The sequence below is a fragment of the Scyliorhinus canicula genome, chromosome 18, assembly GCF_902713615.1.
Source record: "Scyliorhinus canicula chromosome 18, sScyCan1.1, whole genome shotgun sequence".
Taxonomy (NCBI): Eukaryota; Metazoa; Chordata; class Chondrichthyes; order Carcharhiniformes; family Scyliorhinidae; genus Scyliorhinus; species Scyliorhinus canicula.
In genome coordinates this window covers 110,047,582-110,065,892 of record NC_052163.1, presented here as the reverse complement: position 1 = coordinate 110,065,892, position 18,311 = coordinate 110,047,582, and the positions used below count along the sequence as shown (strand labels likewise).

Here is an 18,311-nt window from a genome sequence, read left to right as displayed (position 1 = left end):
CACCCACTATATCTGTAACAGGATACCCTGGTATAATCCACAACATTCAGGTTAAAGGCACACCTGGCTCTGCTCTGTGTTGTATGAAACGTACCATGTTGGCTCTTGTAGTGGTGCACTGCCAGGGGCAACACTCTGCAAAGAACCAGCCCGGCAGTGCAGTGTCATTTACGCAGCACAGCATCATTCCTGGTACTGCATACACAGAAGTTAACAGGGTAGACTAATCTTTCAATTCCAGGGTTGTGTGTGGTTTTGAAGAGTGGGGTTATCAGCATTTTGTGTGCTGATAGCTTGCAGTTCGACTATATCACACAGCATTGTTTTAACTGGTGACCTAGAATTTTCAGGATGGCCTCCAAGTCACGGCCACAAGCCCTTGCAGGTGTTACAAGTACAGCTGATGCCCAACTACCCCGTGAATGTGAGGATTACAGTCGCAGGGAGGCAGCGTTGTTCAGCACGCTATAACTGGGTTGGAGAGGGCCTTCAATCTGTCTCTGCTACGACAGGTTCTGCAATTAATTGGGTGGGGCAGAGAGAGTTACAACTATTACAAGGACCACATGAGAAAGCAGTCTGCTAATTCTGTAACGAGCAGCCGATGTTTGATACAATGATACAGCGCAGGAGGCCATTTGTCCCATTGTAGCTGTGCCAGTTCTTTGGCAACCCCAAAACTCTTCTTTTTTTTTATATATAAATTTAGAATCTCCAATTCATTTTTTCCCAATTAAGGGCAATTTAGGGTTTCCAATTCACCTATCCTGCACATCTTTTTTGGGTTGTGGGGGCGAAACCCGCACAAACACGGGGAGAATGTGCAAACGCCCCACAGACAGTGACCCAGAACTGGGATCGAACCTGGGACCTCGGCGCCGTGAGGCCGCCGTGCTGCCCAACCAATTCTCTTCTGAACTCACTGCATAAAATTATATTTTTTGGTCAATTTCCTTCAATCCTTATCCTCTGGTTCAAAACCTCTAAAAAACGTTTCTAGTATGTGAGCACCTCTGACAGACCATCGTTTATTGTCCATCCCCCAATTACACAGGATATAAAGCACAGAAACAGGCCAACCAGTCCATGGTGATGTTTATGCTCCACTTGAGTCACCTCCATTCTTTCCTCATCTAAATCTATCAACCTAACCCTCTATTCCCATCTCCATCACGTGCTTGTCAAGTTTACCCTGAAATGTATCTATACTTGTTTTAACTGCTCCCTGTGATGGTGAGTTCCACATTCTCACCACTCTTTGGATAAAGACGTTTCTTCTGAATTCCTGATTGGATTTCTGGGTGACTTACCCTATTCTGATGGTTACGAATTATGCTCTTTCCCAAAACTGGAAACATTATTGCTGTATAAGACCTCTATTGGTTACCACTATGTGTTACAGTCCTCCTCAGTATTGACTTGCCCTTCAATACATCCTCAAATATTTTGATTCTAAAATCCAAATCTTTAATGCAAACTGTGAACAGCAGTGATCCCAGCACTGATCCTTGTGGAACATCATTTCCCACCGTCTGTCATTCTGAATAAGAACCCTTTACTCCCACTCTCTGCTTTCTGTATTGAAACCAGTTAGAAATCCATTCTGTCACTTCATTCTCTGAATTTGCACATTACTCTACTGTAGGGAACCTTATAAAAGACTTTTTGAAAATACAGATAAATTACATTTACTGCTTTATCAGAGTCAACACTGTTCCCTCCTTAAAAAATTCAACAAAGTTGGTCAAACACGATTTTCACGTTTGACATCCGTGATTATATGGGCGGCACGGTGGTGCAGTGGGTTAGCACTGCTGCCTCACGGCGCTGAGGACCCGAGTTCAATCCCAGCCCTGGGTCACTGTCAGTGTGGCATTTGCACATTCTCCCCGTCTGCGTGGGTTTCGCCCCCATAACCCAAAGATGTGCAGGGTAGGTGGATTGGCCACGCTAAATTGTCCCTTAAATTGGAAAAAATGAATTGGGTACTCTAAATTTATTTTTAAAAAAACATTCTAAATATTGAACACCTCTTTCTCTTTCACCTACTCCACTCTAAAGAGAACTCCAGGTTCTCCAAATTATCTGAAGTCTCTTATTCCTGATGATTCCAGTAAATCCCCTGCACTCCTTCTCCAAGGATTTGGTATCCTTCTGAAAGTGTGGTGCCCAAAGTTGAACACAATACTCCAGTTGGGGTCTAACCAGTATTTTATAAAGTTTTAGGATGACTTCCTTGCTTTTGCACTCTATGTATATGATGAAGACAAGGACCTCAATATGCTTTTGTTTTACAACAGCTATCTCAACTTGTCCTGCCACCTTCAAAGATTTGTATACTTACACCTCAGACCTTTTGTTTATATTGTCTCCCCATATTCATCCCTCCAAGAGAATCTACAAACTTTGTGTTGAATTTAGTCGGCCACAAGCTCAATTCACCAGTCAGTCTGTGTCCTCTGTACATCCACTATTACCCTCCTCTTGTTTACAAGATTTCTGAATTTCAGGTCGTCTGCAAACTTTGAAATGGTTCCCAGTATACCCAAGAGTAAGTCTCTAATATATATCAGAGATCTGGAGGACCGCACCGTACACCAGTGGAAAAACGGCTGCTCACCACTACTTTCTGCTTTGTGCCTGAACACGTTTTGCATCCATGCTGCCACTATCCCTTCAATCCCATGGACTTTAATTTTGCAAACAAGTCTAATTCGGAACTTTGTCAAACATCTTTTGAAAGTCCGTTTGCACATCAACTGTATTACCCTCAACTTAGTCAAACGTGATTTTCCTTTGCCAAATTTGTGCTGGGTTTCAGTTATCAGCCCAGATCTTTACAAATGCCAATTAATTATGCCTCAGGTTGTTGTCTGATTCCCTATCACTGATGTTATGCCAACTGATCTCTCTTTGCCAGGTTTATTTCTCCCTTGGGCATCGCTGCAGTATTTAAGGACATTGCGATAGAGGGTGTCCTGCGATCCATCTCGCTCCCCAGTGCCGATTCAGTGATGGTAATTTAAAAGGAACCACTGATTGTAAAGTATTTTGGAACATCCTAAGATCATGAAAGTTCTTTACTTCTTCACTTTCTAACAATTTATTTGGTCAAAATAGTGCCAGCACTCTCAATCCGACTTGTCTTTTTAATGCTTATATTTGGAGTCATGTTATTAGTGGCATAGTCCTTAATTTCTATCAAGTGCCCAATATCCATTTGAAATCATTGATTGTCTGTTTCCCCACCTTGAGACAGTGAGCTCCAGGTTGTTACCATTCATTGCATTAAAAAAAATCCTCACATCCCCCCCGCCCCTCCTTGAATCTCTTGCCCCAAACCTTAAACCTATGTCTTTATACATAATTTCTGTGTTAACAACCAGGTGTAACATCAATTTTGTGCATGGTCGTTAAGTCCTCAAGTAAAATATTCTTCTTGATTATACACATAGCTCCCAATATTGCCGTGTGATTTAACCCCTTACCTCCTGATTATAGCTTCAGGTTTAACCCTTTGCTGATTACAATTCACCCCTTCCTTAAGAGTACAGGAACTGGATCTCTCCAACACCTCCACGTCACAATCCCAGCTCCTCCTCCGCCAACATCAGATTTCATCTCACTGAAATGAAATGAATGAAATGAAAATTGCTTATTGTTACGAGTAGGCTTCAATGAAGTTACTGTGAAAAGCCACTCGTCGCCACATTCTGGCGCCTGATCGGGGAGGCCCAGTGTGCTAAACCAGCCCCTAAATCACTCACTAAAGATAAAACTACCTCTGAAGACCGCATTTACACAGCAACGTCATTTTGAATGATACACAATTTATAGTTACATGGGGTCTCACATTCTCCCTGAAGTCTCACAGCCTGAGTGGTTTGTATGTCAGACATTAACCCACTCTCACTCGTGGCTAACAATTCCCATGAGTTCTGATTTTATATGTGTGGGGTTTATTTTTGCATTCACTCTGAAGAAGGCCTACAGCTCTCTGAGATCCCCCTCAGATTCTCCACACCCCTGACTCCAGGCAAGAGAAAGGGGTGTGGAGACAAAACTAACCCCTCAACATGAGCAACATTCTGTTAGCCGACAACATTCAAGTCCAAGTCACTGAGTGTCTTTAAGACAAAGATAGTTTGGTTCTTGATTAACAAGGGGATTATGGGGTTATGAGAATGCAGAAGAATGGGGATGAGAAACATATCAGCCATGATTGAATGGCGGTGCAGGCTCAATGGACTGAATGGCCTAATTTTGCTCTCATGTCTTATGGTGTTACGATTCATCGTATGCAGCATCAATACCATCAGCACTCGGAGGACAACCTCTGGAACTCAGCAATACTGCAAGTAGAATGTGCTGAATTGCTCTTTCCAGCCTGTTCAACTTTGGGACAACTGGATGCAGGGAGGCAGAAAACAGCTAAACTGGCCACGGCAGCAACAGCAATCAATACAAACCTGCATTGCTCCCACAAAAACATGAAGGAACCTTAATAGTAATGGCTCTGGATTAACCCTCACACAAATCCTAAACAGACAACAGGCATCCAAATATATACTGAATGTATATTAATGCCCCGCATGAGTATGAGTGAATACAGCTCTCTCACAGGGGTATGCACCAATGTCTAGTATGTTCCATTAGCCTGTACTAGCTATCATCTCATCTACAAAACCAGGGAGCAACCTTATCCTCACACATGCTTAGAATGGATTCAAACTCCTTCTAATGAGGCAATTCCAGTGGGAAATCATTCAGTTGAGTTCATCATGAGAAATATACACCAAGTAAAACAGTTATTTTTCATGTTAGAAGTGGTGTGAAACACATTTAAATTTCACTTTTGTCTGCATATTATTTAATCTAACCCATGCCTATCTTTTGCCAACCCATGCCGTACATACCTAATTTCCTGTTTATTGCATCAAGTGGGAACATTAAGTGGTTTGCAATAAACCATTTCAAATTCTAAACTCTGTTTGAACTGATGTTTCAGAATATTATGCTTAATTATAATTCAATATTGACCACCTGATTTTATTTTAAACTAAAAACTGATTTATGTCCAGAAACTGGCCCCATATAACACAGACATTTGGATTTTCCCCAGCACAAACTGGAAATCATTTAATATCTTTTCTTTGTGTAACAAAGAGGTGATGTGGAACGCTTGTCATTTCTCTCCAACATGCAGGAACAATGTTAAAATGGAAAGAGTGCAAGACTACTGTAATGCAGCAAACGAGATACATCGACTATTGGAACACGTGTTACAGCACGTGAGACCCATCATGTTCAACACTGCTGTAATGCAGCAGTGTCAGGCACAGCACACTGCAACACTGCTGTAATCACAGTGCCAGGCACAACACATTGCAACACTGCTTAATGCAGCACAGTGTGAGGTACAGCATATTGCAACACTACTGTAATGCAGCACACTGCATCACTGCTGTAATCAGTGCCAGGCACAGCACACTGCAGTAATCAAAGTGTCATGCACAACACATTGCAACACTGCTTAATGCAGCCCAGTGTGAGGTACAGCATATTGCAACACTATTGTAATGCAGCACACTGCATCACTGCTGTAATGCAGCAGTGTGTCAGGCACAGCACACTGCTGTAATCAGTGCCAGGCACAACACATTGCAACACTGCTTAATGCAGCACAGTGAGAGGTACAGCATAATGCAACACTACTGTAATGCAGCACACTGCATCACTGCTGTAATGCAGCAGTGTCAGGCACATCACACTGCATCACTGCTGTAAAGCAGCACAGTGTCCGTCACATCACACTGCATCACTGCTGTCATGCAGCAGTGTCAGGCACAGTGCATTACAACACTGCTGTAATGGAGCACACCATCATGCACAGCACATTGCAACACTGATGTAATGTAGCAGTGTCAGGCACATCACACTGCATCACTGCTGTCATGCAGCAGTGTCAGACACAGTGCATTACAACACTGCTGTAATGGAGCACACCATCATGCACATCACACTGCATCACTGCTGTCATGCAGCAGTGTCAGACACAGTGCATTACAACACTGCTGTAATGGAGCACACCATCATGCACATCACACTGCATCACTGCTGTCATGCAGCAGTGTCAGACACAGTGCATTACAACACTGCTGTAATGGAGCACACCATCATGCACAGCACATTGCAACACTGATGTAATGCAGCAGTGTGAGGTACAGTACATTGCAACAGTATTGTAATGCAGCACACTGCAATACTGCTGTAACAGAGCACAGCATTATGTACAGCACATTGCAACACTGCTGTAATGCAGCACAGCATCAGGCACTGCACTTTGCAACACTACTGCACTGCAGCACAGTGTGAGGTACAGCAATGTCCTGATCAAGCAACAGAAGGCTCTTGAGATCTGCAGCAAACAGCACTGAGATTCTGGGTAATCCTGGTCAGATCATATCACATCACATCATAACAGAGCTTCAAACACTGGGTTCAGAATTGGCAGCTGAGCTGTAACATGCTCTCAATCTGCTTTTTCTATGGGGGAATGGATCAGGGAATTGACATAAAAGAAATTGGCAGTGAACTAACACTTGACTGATATCAAATGAGCCAAATATCAAGAACCGAACAAATTAAAAACATTCTGTACATTACAATTCCAAGTAACAATGGCTGTGATCTACAGACTTCACTCAGACACCCGAGCATAGCTCCAACTCTGGGTGGTGTGCAGACACACAGCAGCACGTGCTGCATCTCCTATTGCTGGAGTATTGTATGGGCAGTGCCAGTAGAGGCTTGGATACTGATAGGGGGAGACTACCCTGACTGTTGGACACAGTATTTGTTTCTCCAGATTGTACCAGTGTAGGAATATTCAACACCCCAAGGTTTCTGTGCAATTTCCACAAAAGGTCATTGGACCCTGGCACTCAGGGTGTGGTTCTGACCAGAGTATTCATCATACACTGATCCAGACAGTGATCGAAACTTCAAAAAACCTGCCTTGTTGCTAAGACAGGGACAGAGGAAGCCATTCAGCCCCTCAAGCCTGTTCTGCTGTTCACATTCCCAGAATAAATTTTTTAAAATTAGATCATGGCTGATATGAATCTCAGCTATTTATTCTCTCCAGATTCCTTGATAATCTGACCTCCAAAAAAACTATTGATCTCAATCTTGATAAGTTGCAATTGACCCTCAGTCTTTTTTTCGGGCAGAGTTCCAGATTTCTACTGCCCAGTGTGTGAAGAAGTGCTTTCTGATATCACTCCTGAATGACCTGGCTCCAATTTGGAGGTTCCGCCCCTTTGATTTGGATGCCCCCCACCTACCCACCAGAGGAAACAGTTTCTCTTACCACCCATCAACGCCTTAATTTTTAAAAAGATTTCAATCAGATCAGACCTCAATCTACTAAATTCATAGGAATGCAAACCAGCTTTGTGTAACCTGTCTTCATAATTCAACCCATTGAGCTCCAGTATTATTCTAGTGAATTACACATCACATCCTTTAAGGCCATCTTCTGCGAAGTGCAGTGCCCAGACTGAACGTAGCTTACTGTGTGTGGAGTCTCACCATTGCTCTCTACAATTGTAACACAATTTCCAACCTCTATAATCCAGGCCCCTTGAGGGATGATAACACTCCATTTGCCTTTATTGTTGCTTTCTGTACCTGTTCACTAACTTTTAGTGAACCTCTAAAGCTTTCTGCTTTTCCACAGTTCTTAACTTCTCACCATTTACAAAATACATTGGTCTATCAGGTTCAAAGCGGATTATCTCACTTTCCCACAAAGAATTTCACTTGTTACAGTTTTTCCCACTCACTTTCACAATGTCCCGTTGCCAGTTTCTGCTACTATTTAAGCTCTTTACCATCGCATCAAACTCTCTATCCCATCAAATAGCTTATTCATAAATATGGTGCAAAGTTAAGACCCCAAAACAGATCCGGGGGAAGATGTACAAAATGAAACCTGTTGAAAAAAATGTCTTAACGTTTAAGTGACTATGTATTCAAGAGTGATGTAGCCAGAATGGTGTGAGACATGTGAGGCAGAAGATGAACGCATGTTAGAGCATGATGAATGATTAACATGTGTTAGAGTGCGTGATGGAGGATTAACGCAGTGTGTTAGAGGGCATGTGATGCGTGTGCACTTGCTTCATCAGGGCTGCGGCAGAGGAAGGGTATATAATAAGGAACAGTAGACAACCATTTTTTCCAATTAAGGGGCAATTTAGCGTGGCCAATCTACCTAACTTGCACATTTTCTTTTGGGTTGTGGGGGCGAAACCCACGCAAACATGGGGAGAACGTGTAAACTCCACACAGATAGTGACCCAGAGCCGGGATCGAACCTGGGACCTCGGCGCCGTGAGGCCGCAGTGCTAACCCACTGAAACACCATGCTGCCCTAGCAGTAGACGACCATTTGACCTGACGAGTCTGCTCTGTTATTCAACATCATGGCTGATCTTCTGCATCAACTACACTTTCTTACCCGCTCCCGACAGCCCTTGATTTCCCAAGATTAAAAATATGCCCATCTCAGCCTTGTATATAAAGGTAAGGTCAAGTTTCCATAGTCCCAGATGACCATAAACTGCTTTCCCCTTTGAGGATGGAGAGCTGACTGGAGGTGGTTTCACCTGAGGGTCACCACACCTCAGGTGAGGGGCAAGGTTGAGAAGGTGGACCTTCATGAATAACCTACCAGTAAGGCAATTCAACTTGCACTGTTGGCCTTGTTCTGCATCACAAACCAGCTGACTAGCCCACTCAGTTAAACCGGCCCCCTTGTAAATACTTAGCGATGGAGCATCCACAACCCTCTGGAGTAGAAAATTCCAAAAACACTCAATCATTTGAGTGAAAAAAATTTCTTCTCATCTCAGTCCTAAATGATCGGCCTTATTATCCTGAGACTGTACCCTTGTGTTTAAGGCTCCTCGAACAGGGGAAACAACCTCTCAGTATCTACCCTGTCAAACCAATTAAGAATCTTGTATGCTTCATCTAGATCAATTCTCATTCTCCTAATCTAGAGGATATAGACCCAATTTACTCAGCCTCACATCATGGTACAACCCTCTCATCCCACCGACCAATCTAGTAAACTGTGCTGTACTGCTTTCAATGTAAGTACATCCTTTCTTACATATGGAGACCAAAACTGTGCATAGCACTCCAGATGTGGTCTCACTAAAGCCCTATACAACTGTGACAAACCATCTTTGTCCTTGTACTCCAATCTTGCTACAATAAAGGCCAACATGCTATTTACCTTCCTAATTGCTTGCTGTACCTGCATGCTAATGTGGTGTTCCTTGCCTTGTACAATTGTCTAGTACTGACAGAAACCTGTTTGCAGCATTAAACTGCCCAGCAACTGCAGGCAAAACATTCTCAGGACTTTATATGTAAAGTTTGTATTTTAGTGGTAGGAGATAGTGGCAATTTAGTGTTCTCTCCAAGAGGCATTAACAAAAATCAGATATGCCAAAGGTGGCACATTGCAGGATTAGCGTCTTGAACTAATATTTGTGATTCTGTTGTGAAAAATGATTCACACATGCAGGTAACATTTGACAGAAAGGGCTCTAACTTGTAGTGGATGCATTGGGAGCAGGTCCCACAGTGTGTAGTGTTAGTAACAGCCCTCCCTGTCCACACACAGGACTGAAAACTGCAGCAAAGGTTCTAAACGATGCGGGCAGCACCATTATCGAACATCCCTCCAGCAGCCGGCAGTGAGCTTTTCTTTCCTAAGGAACACCAAATGATTATCTCTGCCTTCTATCTTATTTCAATGGCCAGTGACAAGCTGCGAAATGTTGCGAGCATTGCTGGTCACAGCAACGACTGGCTGTGGGGGCTAAGAATGATTGACTGCCACGCTTACGGCACACATACTTCACAAGCACCAGAGAGAAGGGTGTGTGTCTGTTGGGAGGGTGATTAGAGAGCCACCTGAAGTTAGACATGACTGCAGGGACGGCATGAGAATTGGTACAGCTGGGCAGAGGGAGGGTGAGAACAATCGGTTTCTCACAGAGGCAGCTGGCAGCAAACACTAATCTTCGACCAACACACATTGTCAAGATTCTTTTTTAAAAAGCTGCTGGAAAAAAAGTAAATGAAAGGGACACAGACAGGAGCAAGAAGTCGCCCCTGTTAAATATTGGCTGTCATACAATTTCTGTCCATGCACTTAGCTCTTGTGTCAGATCAATCTCTTGTTCACTTTCTCAGCAACATACAACAAGGCAGTGGCTTTTGCTGAACACAAGCAAAGTGAAAGGTAATGGGGCAGGAGAAAGAAATCACAGACAAATATAAAAATATAAATAAGAATCGAGCAACACAGAAAATACAATGGCAACAGCGCACTGAAGAGTGTTGGACCGGTGACTTCAGGCTAAATGATAATGTCACCGTACTGTTGGCCCGGAGCTGCCGGGTGTTACTGTCAGTTGTTACCGCACAGGTAGATTCCAAATGACTCGTAAACCTGCCAGTGATAACGATGCACTGACAGCCCACCTTAATCACGAGGACAATATGAATAGGAGAACGGAAAATAAAACAAGTGGCCTGGGAGATGTGATGGAGTCAATGAAACGCTGCAATGGAGGACTGCGCCACATAGCTGAAAGCGCTATACTTGGTTCATTCAGGATCGCAGAGTTGCAAGCTCGGAACAAGAAGCGGAATTCATTGCACGTTACGCTCTCACGTTAACATCATTCCATCAATTGCACTCGGTCACTCATTTTCCGCTTCCTGGCGGGTTTTTGGCCTGCTTCCCCAATTTGTCTTAGGTCTGAGTGTCCCTTCCTACAGACGATCCATGCGGAAAGTATCCTCTGTAGCAGGGTCTGTCAGCACCATATCCGGATCATTCAACATGTGCAGCCCATCCAGTGTTAAGGGGTCAATTTTCAGTTCATCAAGAGGAAATTGGGAGTCGGTGTCAAAGGTCACATCGGCAACACCCGCGAGTGAATTGGTCAGCTCCTTTGACAGGCTCGGAGGAGACTCTCCCGTCACTGTGTGGATAAAACAGAAAGATATGCCAGGTTAGCAAAACACACAGCAGCTGTACATAAATTATCTAACACTTCAATCCCAAATCCGGCCATCATTCAACCAGCTTTATTTTTCAAACCTGTTTAAATTTCTCAAGTGAATGATTCCTGCTTTGAATTTTAACCCTGGGTTTAAGGACTGTACTAAGTCCATAGCTGTTAATTCATGGGATGTGGACACTGACAAGGTTCGCATTTATAGCCCATCTTTAATTGCTCTTGAGAAGATGGTGGTGACTGTTATACTTCTGGAAAACCAATTGGTGAAGGATGATACTGAAGCCAATCTTTATTCAGTCTTACATTTTAATTGGGTGAAATGTTACAATCATAGAACATAGAAAAATACAGGACAGGACAGGCCCTTCGGCCCAAGATGTTGTGCCGAACTTTTGTCCTAGATTAAGAACAAATTAATCTACACCCAATCATACTACCGTAATCCACGTACCTATCCAATAGCCGCTTGAAGGTCCCTAATGTTTCCGACTCAACTACTTCCACAGGCAGTGCATTCCATGCCCCCACTACTCTCTGGGTAAAGAACCTACCTCTGACATCCCCCCTCTATATCTTCCACCATTCACCTTAAATTTATGTCCCCTTGTAATGGTTTGTTCCACCCAGGGAAAAAGTCTCTGACTGTCTACTGTATCTATTCTCCTGATCATCTTATAAACCTCTATCAAGTCGCCCCTCATCCTTCTCCGTTCTAATGAGAAAAGGCCTAGCACCCTCATACACATCCAAATTCTCACATCATGGTTTCAATTTGTCTCTTTATATGCGCTCAAGTGAAGTGGACGGCACGGTGGTACAGTGGTTAGCATTGTTGCTTCACAGCGCCAGGGTTCGATTCCCGGCTTGGGTCACAGTCTATGCGGAGTCTGCACATTCTCCCTCTGTTTTTGTGGGTTTCCTCCGGGTGCTCTGGTTTCCTTCCACAAGTCCCGAAAGATGCGCTATTAGGTAATTTGGACATTCTGAATTCTCCCTCCGTGTACCCAAACAGGCGCCGGAATGTGGCGACTAGGGGGATTTTCACAGTAACTTAATTGCAGTGTAAATGTAAGCCTACATGTGACAATAAAGATTATTATTAAATCGTGAACTTCAAAGGGACTTGGGTGTCCTTGTTCATGAGCCACTGAAAACTAATAAGATGGCAACAATCTAAGAAGGCAAATGGAGGGCAGCACGGTGGCATTGTGGTTAGCACTGCAGCCTCATGGCGCCAAGGTCCCAGGTTCGATCCTGGCTCTGGGTCACTGTCCGTGTGGAGTTTGCACATTCTCTTCGTGTTTTCTTGGGTTTTGCCCCACAACCCAAAGATGTGCAGGTTAGGTCAATTGGCTAAATTGCCCCTTTATGGAAAAAATGAATTGGGTACTCTAAATTTAAAAAAGGCAAATGGAATGTTGGCCTTCATTACAAGAGGATTTGAGTACAAGAGTGAAGATGTCTCACTGCAATTATGGAGATCTTTGGCGAGGAAGCATCTGGGGTATTATTTTGGTCGCCTTACCCGAAGAAAGGTATACTTGCCAAAGAAGGAGTGCAACAAAGGTTCACAAAACTAATTCCCAGGATGGAGTGAGGAAAGATTAAATAGACTTGGTAATTATTCTCTGGAGAAGTGACCTGATTCAAACATACAAAATCTTCAGACTTGGCAGGATAGGTGTAGATATACCCACATTGCTTTTAGGGAGAGAGTTCCAAAATTGTGACCCAGCAACATTGAATGAACTCAATTCATGCTCTGTTTCTGCACTTTTCAGTAATTTGCCCTCATTTGTTCTTCAAGCCTGTTTGGGCTCTATAGTAAACTCCCAGGACTCTGATTGCTCCTTTCTTCAACCTCTGTTCAGCCTATATGGGCTCACGGACGATCGTTCTGGTATATCATCCCTCGTTACAACCTGCGACTGTTTCTTTAACCAATGTTATGAACCTCTGCTCCTTTTATTTCAGGTCTCCCGCTATTCCAATGAAAACCCTGTGATCAGATGAACTGCCATACCGCCCTTCTTTAAGCCACGTCTCAGTAATAGCTAGGCTATCATATTTCCGAGAGCCCGTCTGTTCGTTCTGTAATGTCAGAGGGTCAGTGCAGACTCTACGGCCTGAATGGCCTCGTTCTGCACTGTAAGGATTCTATGATAATACTTATATACCATTAATCATTGAATCACCCTGACCTCAGCCTTCTGCAGTATTCCAATGAAGCTCAACATAAGCTCGAGGAACTCTTCATCTTTCGACAGGGAACTTAACCTTCTGGACTCAACCTGGAGCTCAACAGTTTCAGATGATGATCTCAATGTCGTCTTATGTTTTTTTGTTTTAGGTCTCTGTTCGCTATGATTCTGCTTTTCCAATTTACAACTCCTTCAGACATCTTTTGCTTTTTTACATTTGACCTACCACGGTATTTTGCCTTGCACCATCATTCCTTGTCACTTAATCACCCCTGACTTCTAATCTATCACAGACCTTTCATAGTGTTCTCTGCCACTTCCCTTTTTGCCTCTGTACTTGCTTAAAACCTGTGACCTCTCAAACTATTTCCAGTTCTAATCAAGGTCATTGAACTAGAAAGTTAACTTGGTTCCTCTCTCCACAGGGGCTGCCAGACATGCTCAGTATTTCCAGCATTTTCTGTTTTGGCCTCCCTTGATGATCCTTCTCCTAGATCATCCCTCTTCACAACTTTGTTTTGTGAATGTCATCATCCCTCCCTTTTTATCCTCCTCTCTGTCTCATCTGAAAATCCTGTATCCAAAAATGTTGAACTGCCATTCATGCCCTTCTGTGTGTTCCTGTGAATGCTCTGCCTCTACACTGCCCCACTAGAGTGCCCCAACTCCAAATTGTCCAGGCCGCTTCACTGTGATATTCCATTTCCCACACCAGTTATGCTCTGTACCGGATCAGCAGGTCATCGAATCATGTAACAATAGAACCATAGAAGAGTTATGGTACAGAAAGAGGCCATTCAGCCCATCATGTCTGCATCGGTCAAAAAAAGAGAACAAAGAAACTAGCTGCTAATTTTAATTCTAACTTTGCAGCACCTGGTCCGCAGCCTTGCAGGTTACAGCACTTCAGATGCAGATCTAGGTATCATTTAAACAAGCTGAGTCTTTCAGCCTCAACCACCAACTTAGGCCTACCCCCCCCCCCCCCCCCCCCCCCCCCCAAAAAAACCCGGTAATTGACCCCTCAGCTAGGGAAAACAAGTTTCACCTGTCTATGCCCCTCATAATTTTGACCTCAACTGCATCACCCCTCTGTTCTAAGGAAAACAACCCTAGCCTATCCAAACACTCCTCATAGCTGCAATTTCCAAGCCCTGGCAACATTCTTGGAAATCTCCTCTGCCTCGCTCCAGAGAAATTATGTCCTTCTAGTTATGCGGTGAACAGAACTGTACACAAAATACTAGCTGTGGTCTAACCAGCATTTTATTCAGCATCACATCTCTGCTTTTGTATTCGATACCTCGCCCAATAAACAAATGCATTCTGTATGCTTTCATTTTTTAAATTTAAAAATAAATAAATAAATACATTTAGATTACCCAATTATTTTTTCCAATTAAGGGGCAATTTAGCGTGGCCAATCCACCTACTCTGCACATTTTTGGGTTGTGGGGGCAAAACCCACACAGACACGGGGAGAATGTGCAAACTCCACACGGACAGTGACCCAGAGCCGGGATCGAACCTGGGACCTCAGCGCCGTGACGCAGTTGTGCTAACCACTAGGCCACCGTGCTTTCTGTATGCTTTCATGACCACCTTGTTCACCTGTCTTGCCACTTCAAGGACCCTTGGGCATGCACTCCAAGGTCGCTCACTTCTTCAATAACCTCCTGTTTATTGAGCTATGTTTGTTTGTTTTCCCTTTCCAAATGCATTACCTCACACAGATTGAATTCCATTTGCTGATTCTCTACCCATTCAACCAAACCATTGATATCATTCTGGAGTCGACAGCTATCACCTTCACGATCAACTACACGGCCAACTTTTCTATCACCTGCAAATTTCCCTACCATGCATCCCACATTTAAATCTAAGTCATTAACATGTACAACAGCAATGGGCCCAACACTAAGCCCTGCAAAACACCACTGGTTTCCATTTGCAAAAACCTTTATCGATCATCACCGTGTGAATTTTGGATCCAAACAGCCATTTTCCCCTGTATGCCATGAAATGTCACTTTTCTGACCAGTCTGCCACGTGGGACCTTCTCAAATGCCTTACTGAAATCCATTCAGACAATATCCACTGCACTCTCCTCATCAATCCTCCTTGTTACTTCCTCAAGAAATTCTATTAAATTAGAAAGACACGATATTCCCCTCACAAAACCATGCCGATTTACCTGATCAATCCGTGCCTTTCTAAGTGACAGTTTATCCTGTCTCTCGGAATGGTTTCCATTAATTTGCCCACCACTGAAGTCAGACTGACTGGCCTATAGTTTCTGGCCTATCTCTTACATCCTTTTTAAATAATGGTATTAGTCACAGCCCTCCAATCCTCTGGGAGCTCGCCTGTATTGAATGAAGATTGGAAAATGATCCTCAGAGCATTCATTGTTTCCCACCTGACTTCATTCAACAGTCTGGCATACAAGCCTTCTGCCCCTGGTGATTTATCCACCTTCAAGGATGCGAGTCCCTCCCCAGTAATTGCTCTCTCACTATGCTTATTGTAGTTAATATTTCACGCCTCTTCTTTGATAAGGATGTCTGCATCATCCCTCTTCTTGGTGAGGACAGCGACAAAGTACTCATTGAGAACCTTGCTCACATCTTCTGAATCAACCCAAGTTACCATGTACATCTCCGATAAGCCCTACCTTTTCTTTAGTTATTCTCTTGCTCTTAATGTTTATGTACAAAATCTTAGGCTTTTCAATGATTTTACCTGGAATATTTTTTCGTATCCTCTCTGCTTTCCCAATTTCCATTTTTACTTCACCCCTGTACTTTTTATACACCTCCAGACTTTCTACAGTATCAAGTCTTGAATGACTGTCATCTCGGGTTCGAATCCAGGCCCTGGGTCACTGTCTGTGAGAGTTTGCACATTCTCCCCGTGTCTGCGTGGGTTTCGCCCCCACAACCCAAAGATGTGCAGGTTAGGTGGATTGGCCACACTAAATTGCCCCTTAATTGGAAAAAATAATTGGGTACTCTAAATTTATAAAAAAAATTTAAAAAAAATTGAATGACTGTCATAACCTTTCTTTTTCTGCTTTATCTTGGCTCGTATGTGTCTGGATAACCAGGGGGCTCGAGATTTGGCAGCACCACCCTTTTTGTTTGTGCGACATGTACTGTGCCTGTAGAATTTCACCCTTGAATGCCTCCCATTGATTTGGCAGTTTTCCTTTTCACAGCTGTATCCAGTTGACTCTTGCTAGCTCACATCTCAGCTTTATAAAATTTGTTTTTTCCTCATTTGACGTTTCATTAAGTATAGCATTCATGCTCGCAGCTGTAATTGATTATTTAACCAATAATGCTGCACCCGTATCATTTTCTTTAATTATAACGATGATACCATGCTGCCATGTGTCTATCCGTGCGTTCAGCCCTTTGGTTTTATTTACTATGTTCCTCGCATTTACATATATACCTTTTAACAATGCCAAATTTCTGGGTTGTACACTTTTTAACCTGTGCTGCTTGTCTTTCAGAGTAAGTCACTAACTCTCCATCTCCGTTCCCTGCTCTGAATTTGCCCTCAGCTTCCCATCTCCTGCCAATCTAGTTTAAAAACCTCTCAACAGCACTAGCAAATCCCCCTGCAAGGATATTCATCCTAGTCCTGTTCAGGTGTAGACTGTCTGGCTTGTACAGGTTCCACCTTCCCCACAACCAGTCCCAATGACTCAGAAATCTGCTGCCCTCCCTCCTACACTGGCTTTCAGCCACATGTTCAATCGCTCTATTCTCCTGTTTTTATTTTCGCTTGCACATGGGACTGGGAGTAATCCAGAGATTACTGCTTTCGAGGTTCTGTTTTTCAATCTCCTTCTTAGCTCCCTAATGTCTGCTTTCAGGACCTCATCCCCTTCCCTAAGTCATGGGTACCAATGTGGACCATGGCCTCTGGCCCCCAGATGAATACAGGCACAGAAGTTCATTTCTACCCGTTTGCCTGTGTTGTATTAGTAAGTTGTTGCTGTGACTTATGCTCCAACTTGTTACATGGTGATGTATGGTTTGCTACAATGATGTTGTGAGGTACTCACCAGTCAGAATGATGTTAGGAATATTTCCGTGATTACTGTAACTGAGCTGTGAGTCCTGTAGGCTCCCGTGGCTCCCTGTCAGCCCCATCATTGCTGCCTGCGAGTAGTTCAGGGTTGAGATTTGGTTGTACAGGCTGTTGGTGCTGTTCGGGCTCTCAATCATATTAAACTGTTCAAGCTAAAATAAAGAACATAATTATTAGAATTGTGTCCTGGATCCATTCTCCTGGGCTCTAGACCTAAATGCTGGGAGGTGAAGCCACTGGACTCTTATCTTTGAGTGGTTGGGGGGGGGGGGGGGGGGGGGGGGGGGGGGGGGGGGTCGCCATCACAGCGGCGGCTCCTAGACGCAAACCAGTGGTGGGCTGCTCTTAGGCTGTGTGTGAATATATGTCACTTCCAACAAGTGTAAATCAGCCACGTTACAATCTTCAATTGGTGACAAATATTAAAGCAAAATATGGTGGATGCCAGAAATCTCAAATAAAAACAGAAAATGCTGGAAAACCTTGGAAGGTTCGGCAGCATCTTCCAAAGAAGAGTCAAATTGGACTTGAAATGTTAACTGTTTCTTTCTCCACAGTAGCTGCCAGACAAGACGCACTGCAGAGGATTTCCTACATTTTCAGTCTCCACCTTAAATTGGTTGTTAGTGTAGCTATTAGCACACTTAGGAGGGGAGAGCACTCGGTTTCCCCAACACAAATTAGTGTTTATACCGTTTGGCCGTGTATATATTTTTTACTGTTTTAATAAAAAGATATGGGGCGGGATTCTCCGACCCACCGCCGGACCGGAGAATCACCAGGAGGCGGTGTGAATCCTGCCCCGCCGCCGGCTGCTCCAGCGGCGGTTTTTCGGCGGGGGCGTAAATCGTGTTGCGCCGGTCGGGGGTTGTTGGCAGCGCCCCCCCCCCCCCCCCCC

The 18,311-nt window shown here is 43.8% G+C and overlaps 1 protein-coding gene across 2 annotated transcripts in view; it reads right to left on the bottom strand.

The window, feature by feature from the left end:
- Positions 1 to 1,615: 1,615 nt before the first annotated feature.
- The window catches only part of LOC119953281 (CREB-regulated transcription coactivator 1-like), an 87,900-nt gene continuing 71,204 nt past the window's right edge, over positions 1,616 to 18,311 (bottom strand). For both annotated transcript variants that reach the window (XM_038777372.1, XM_038777373.1), the window contains 2 exons: positions 17,388 to 17,565; positions 1,616 to 11,072 (listed from right to left, as the gene is read on the bottom strand). In XM_038777372.1, coding sequence (XP_038633300.1) covers positions 10,861 to 11,072; positions 17,388 to 17,565 — 390 coding nt within the window. In that variant the 3' untranslated portion in view covers positions 1,616 to 10,860. The remainder of the gene's footprint in view (positions 11,073 to 17,387; positions 17,566 to 18,311) is intronic.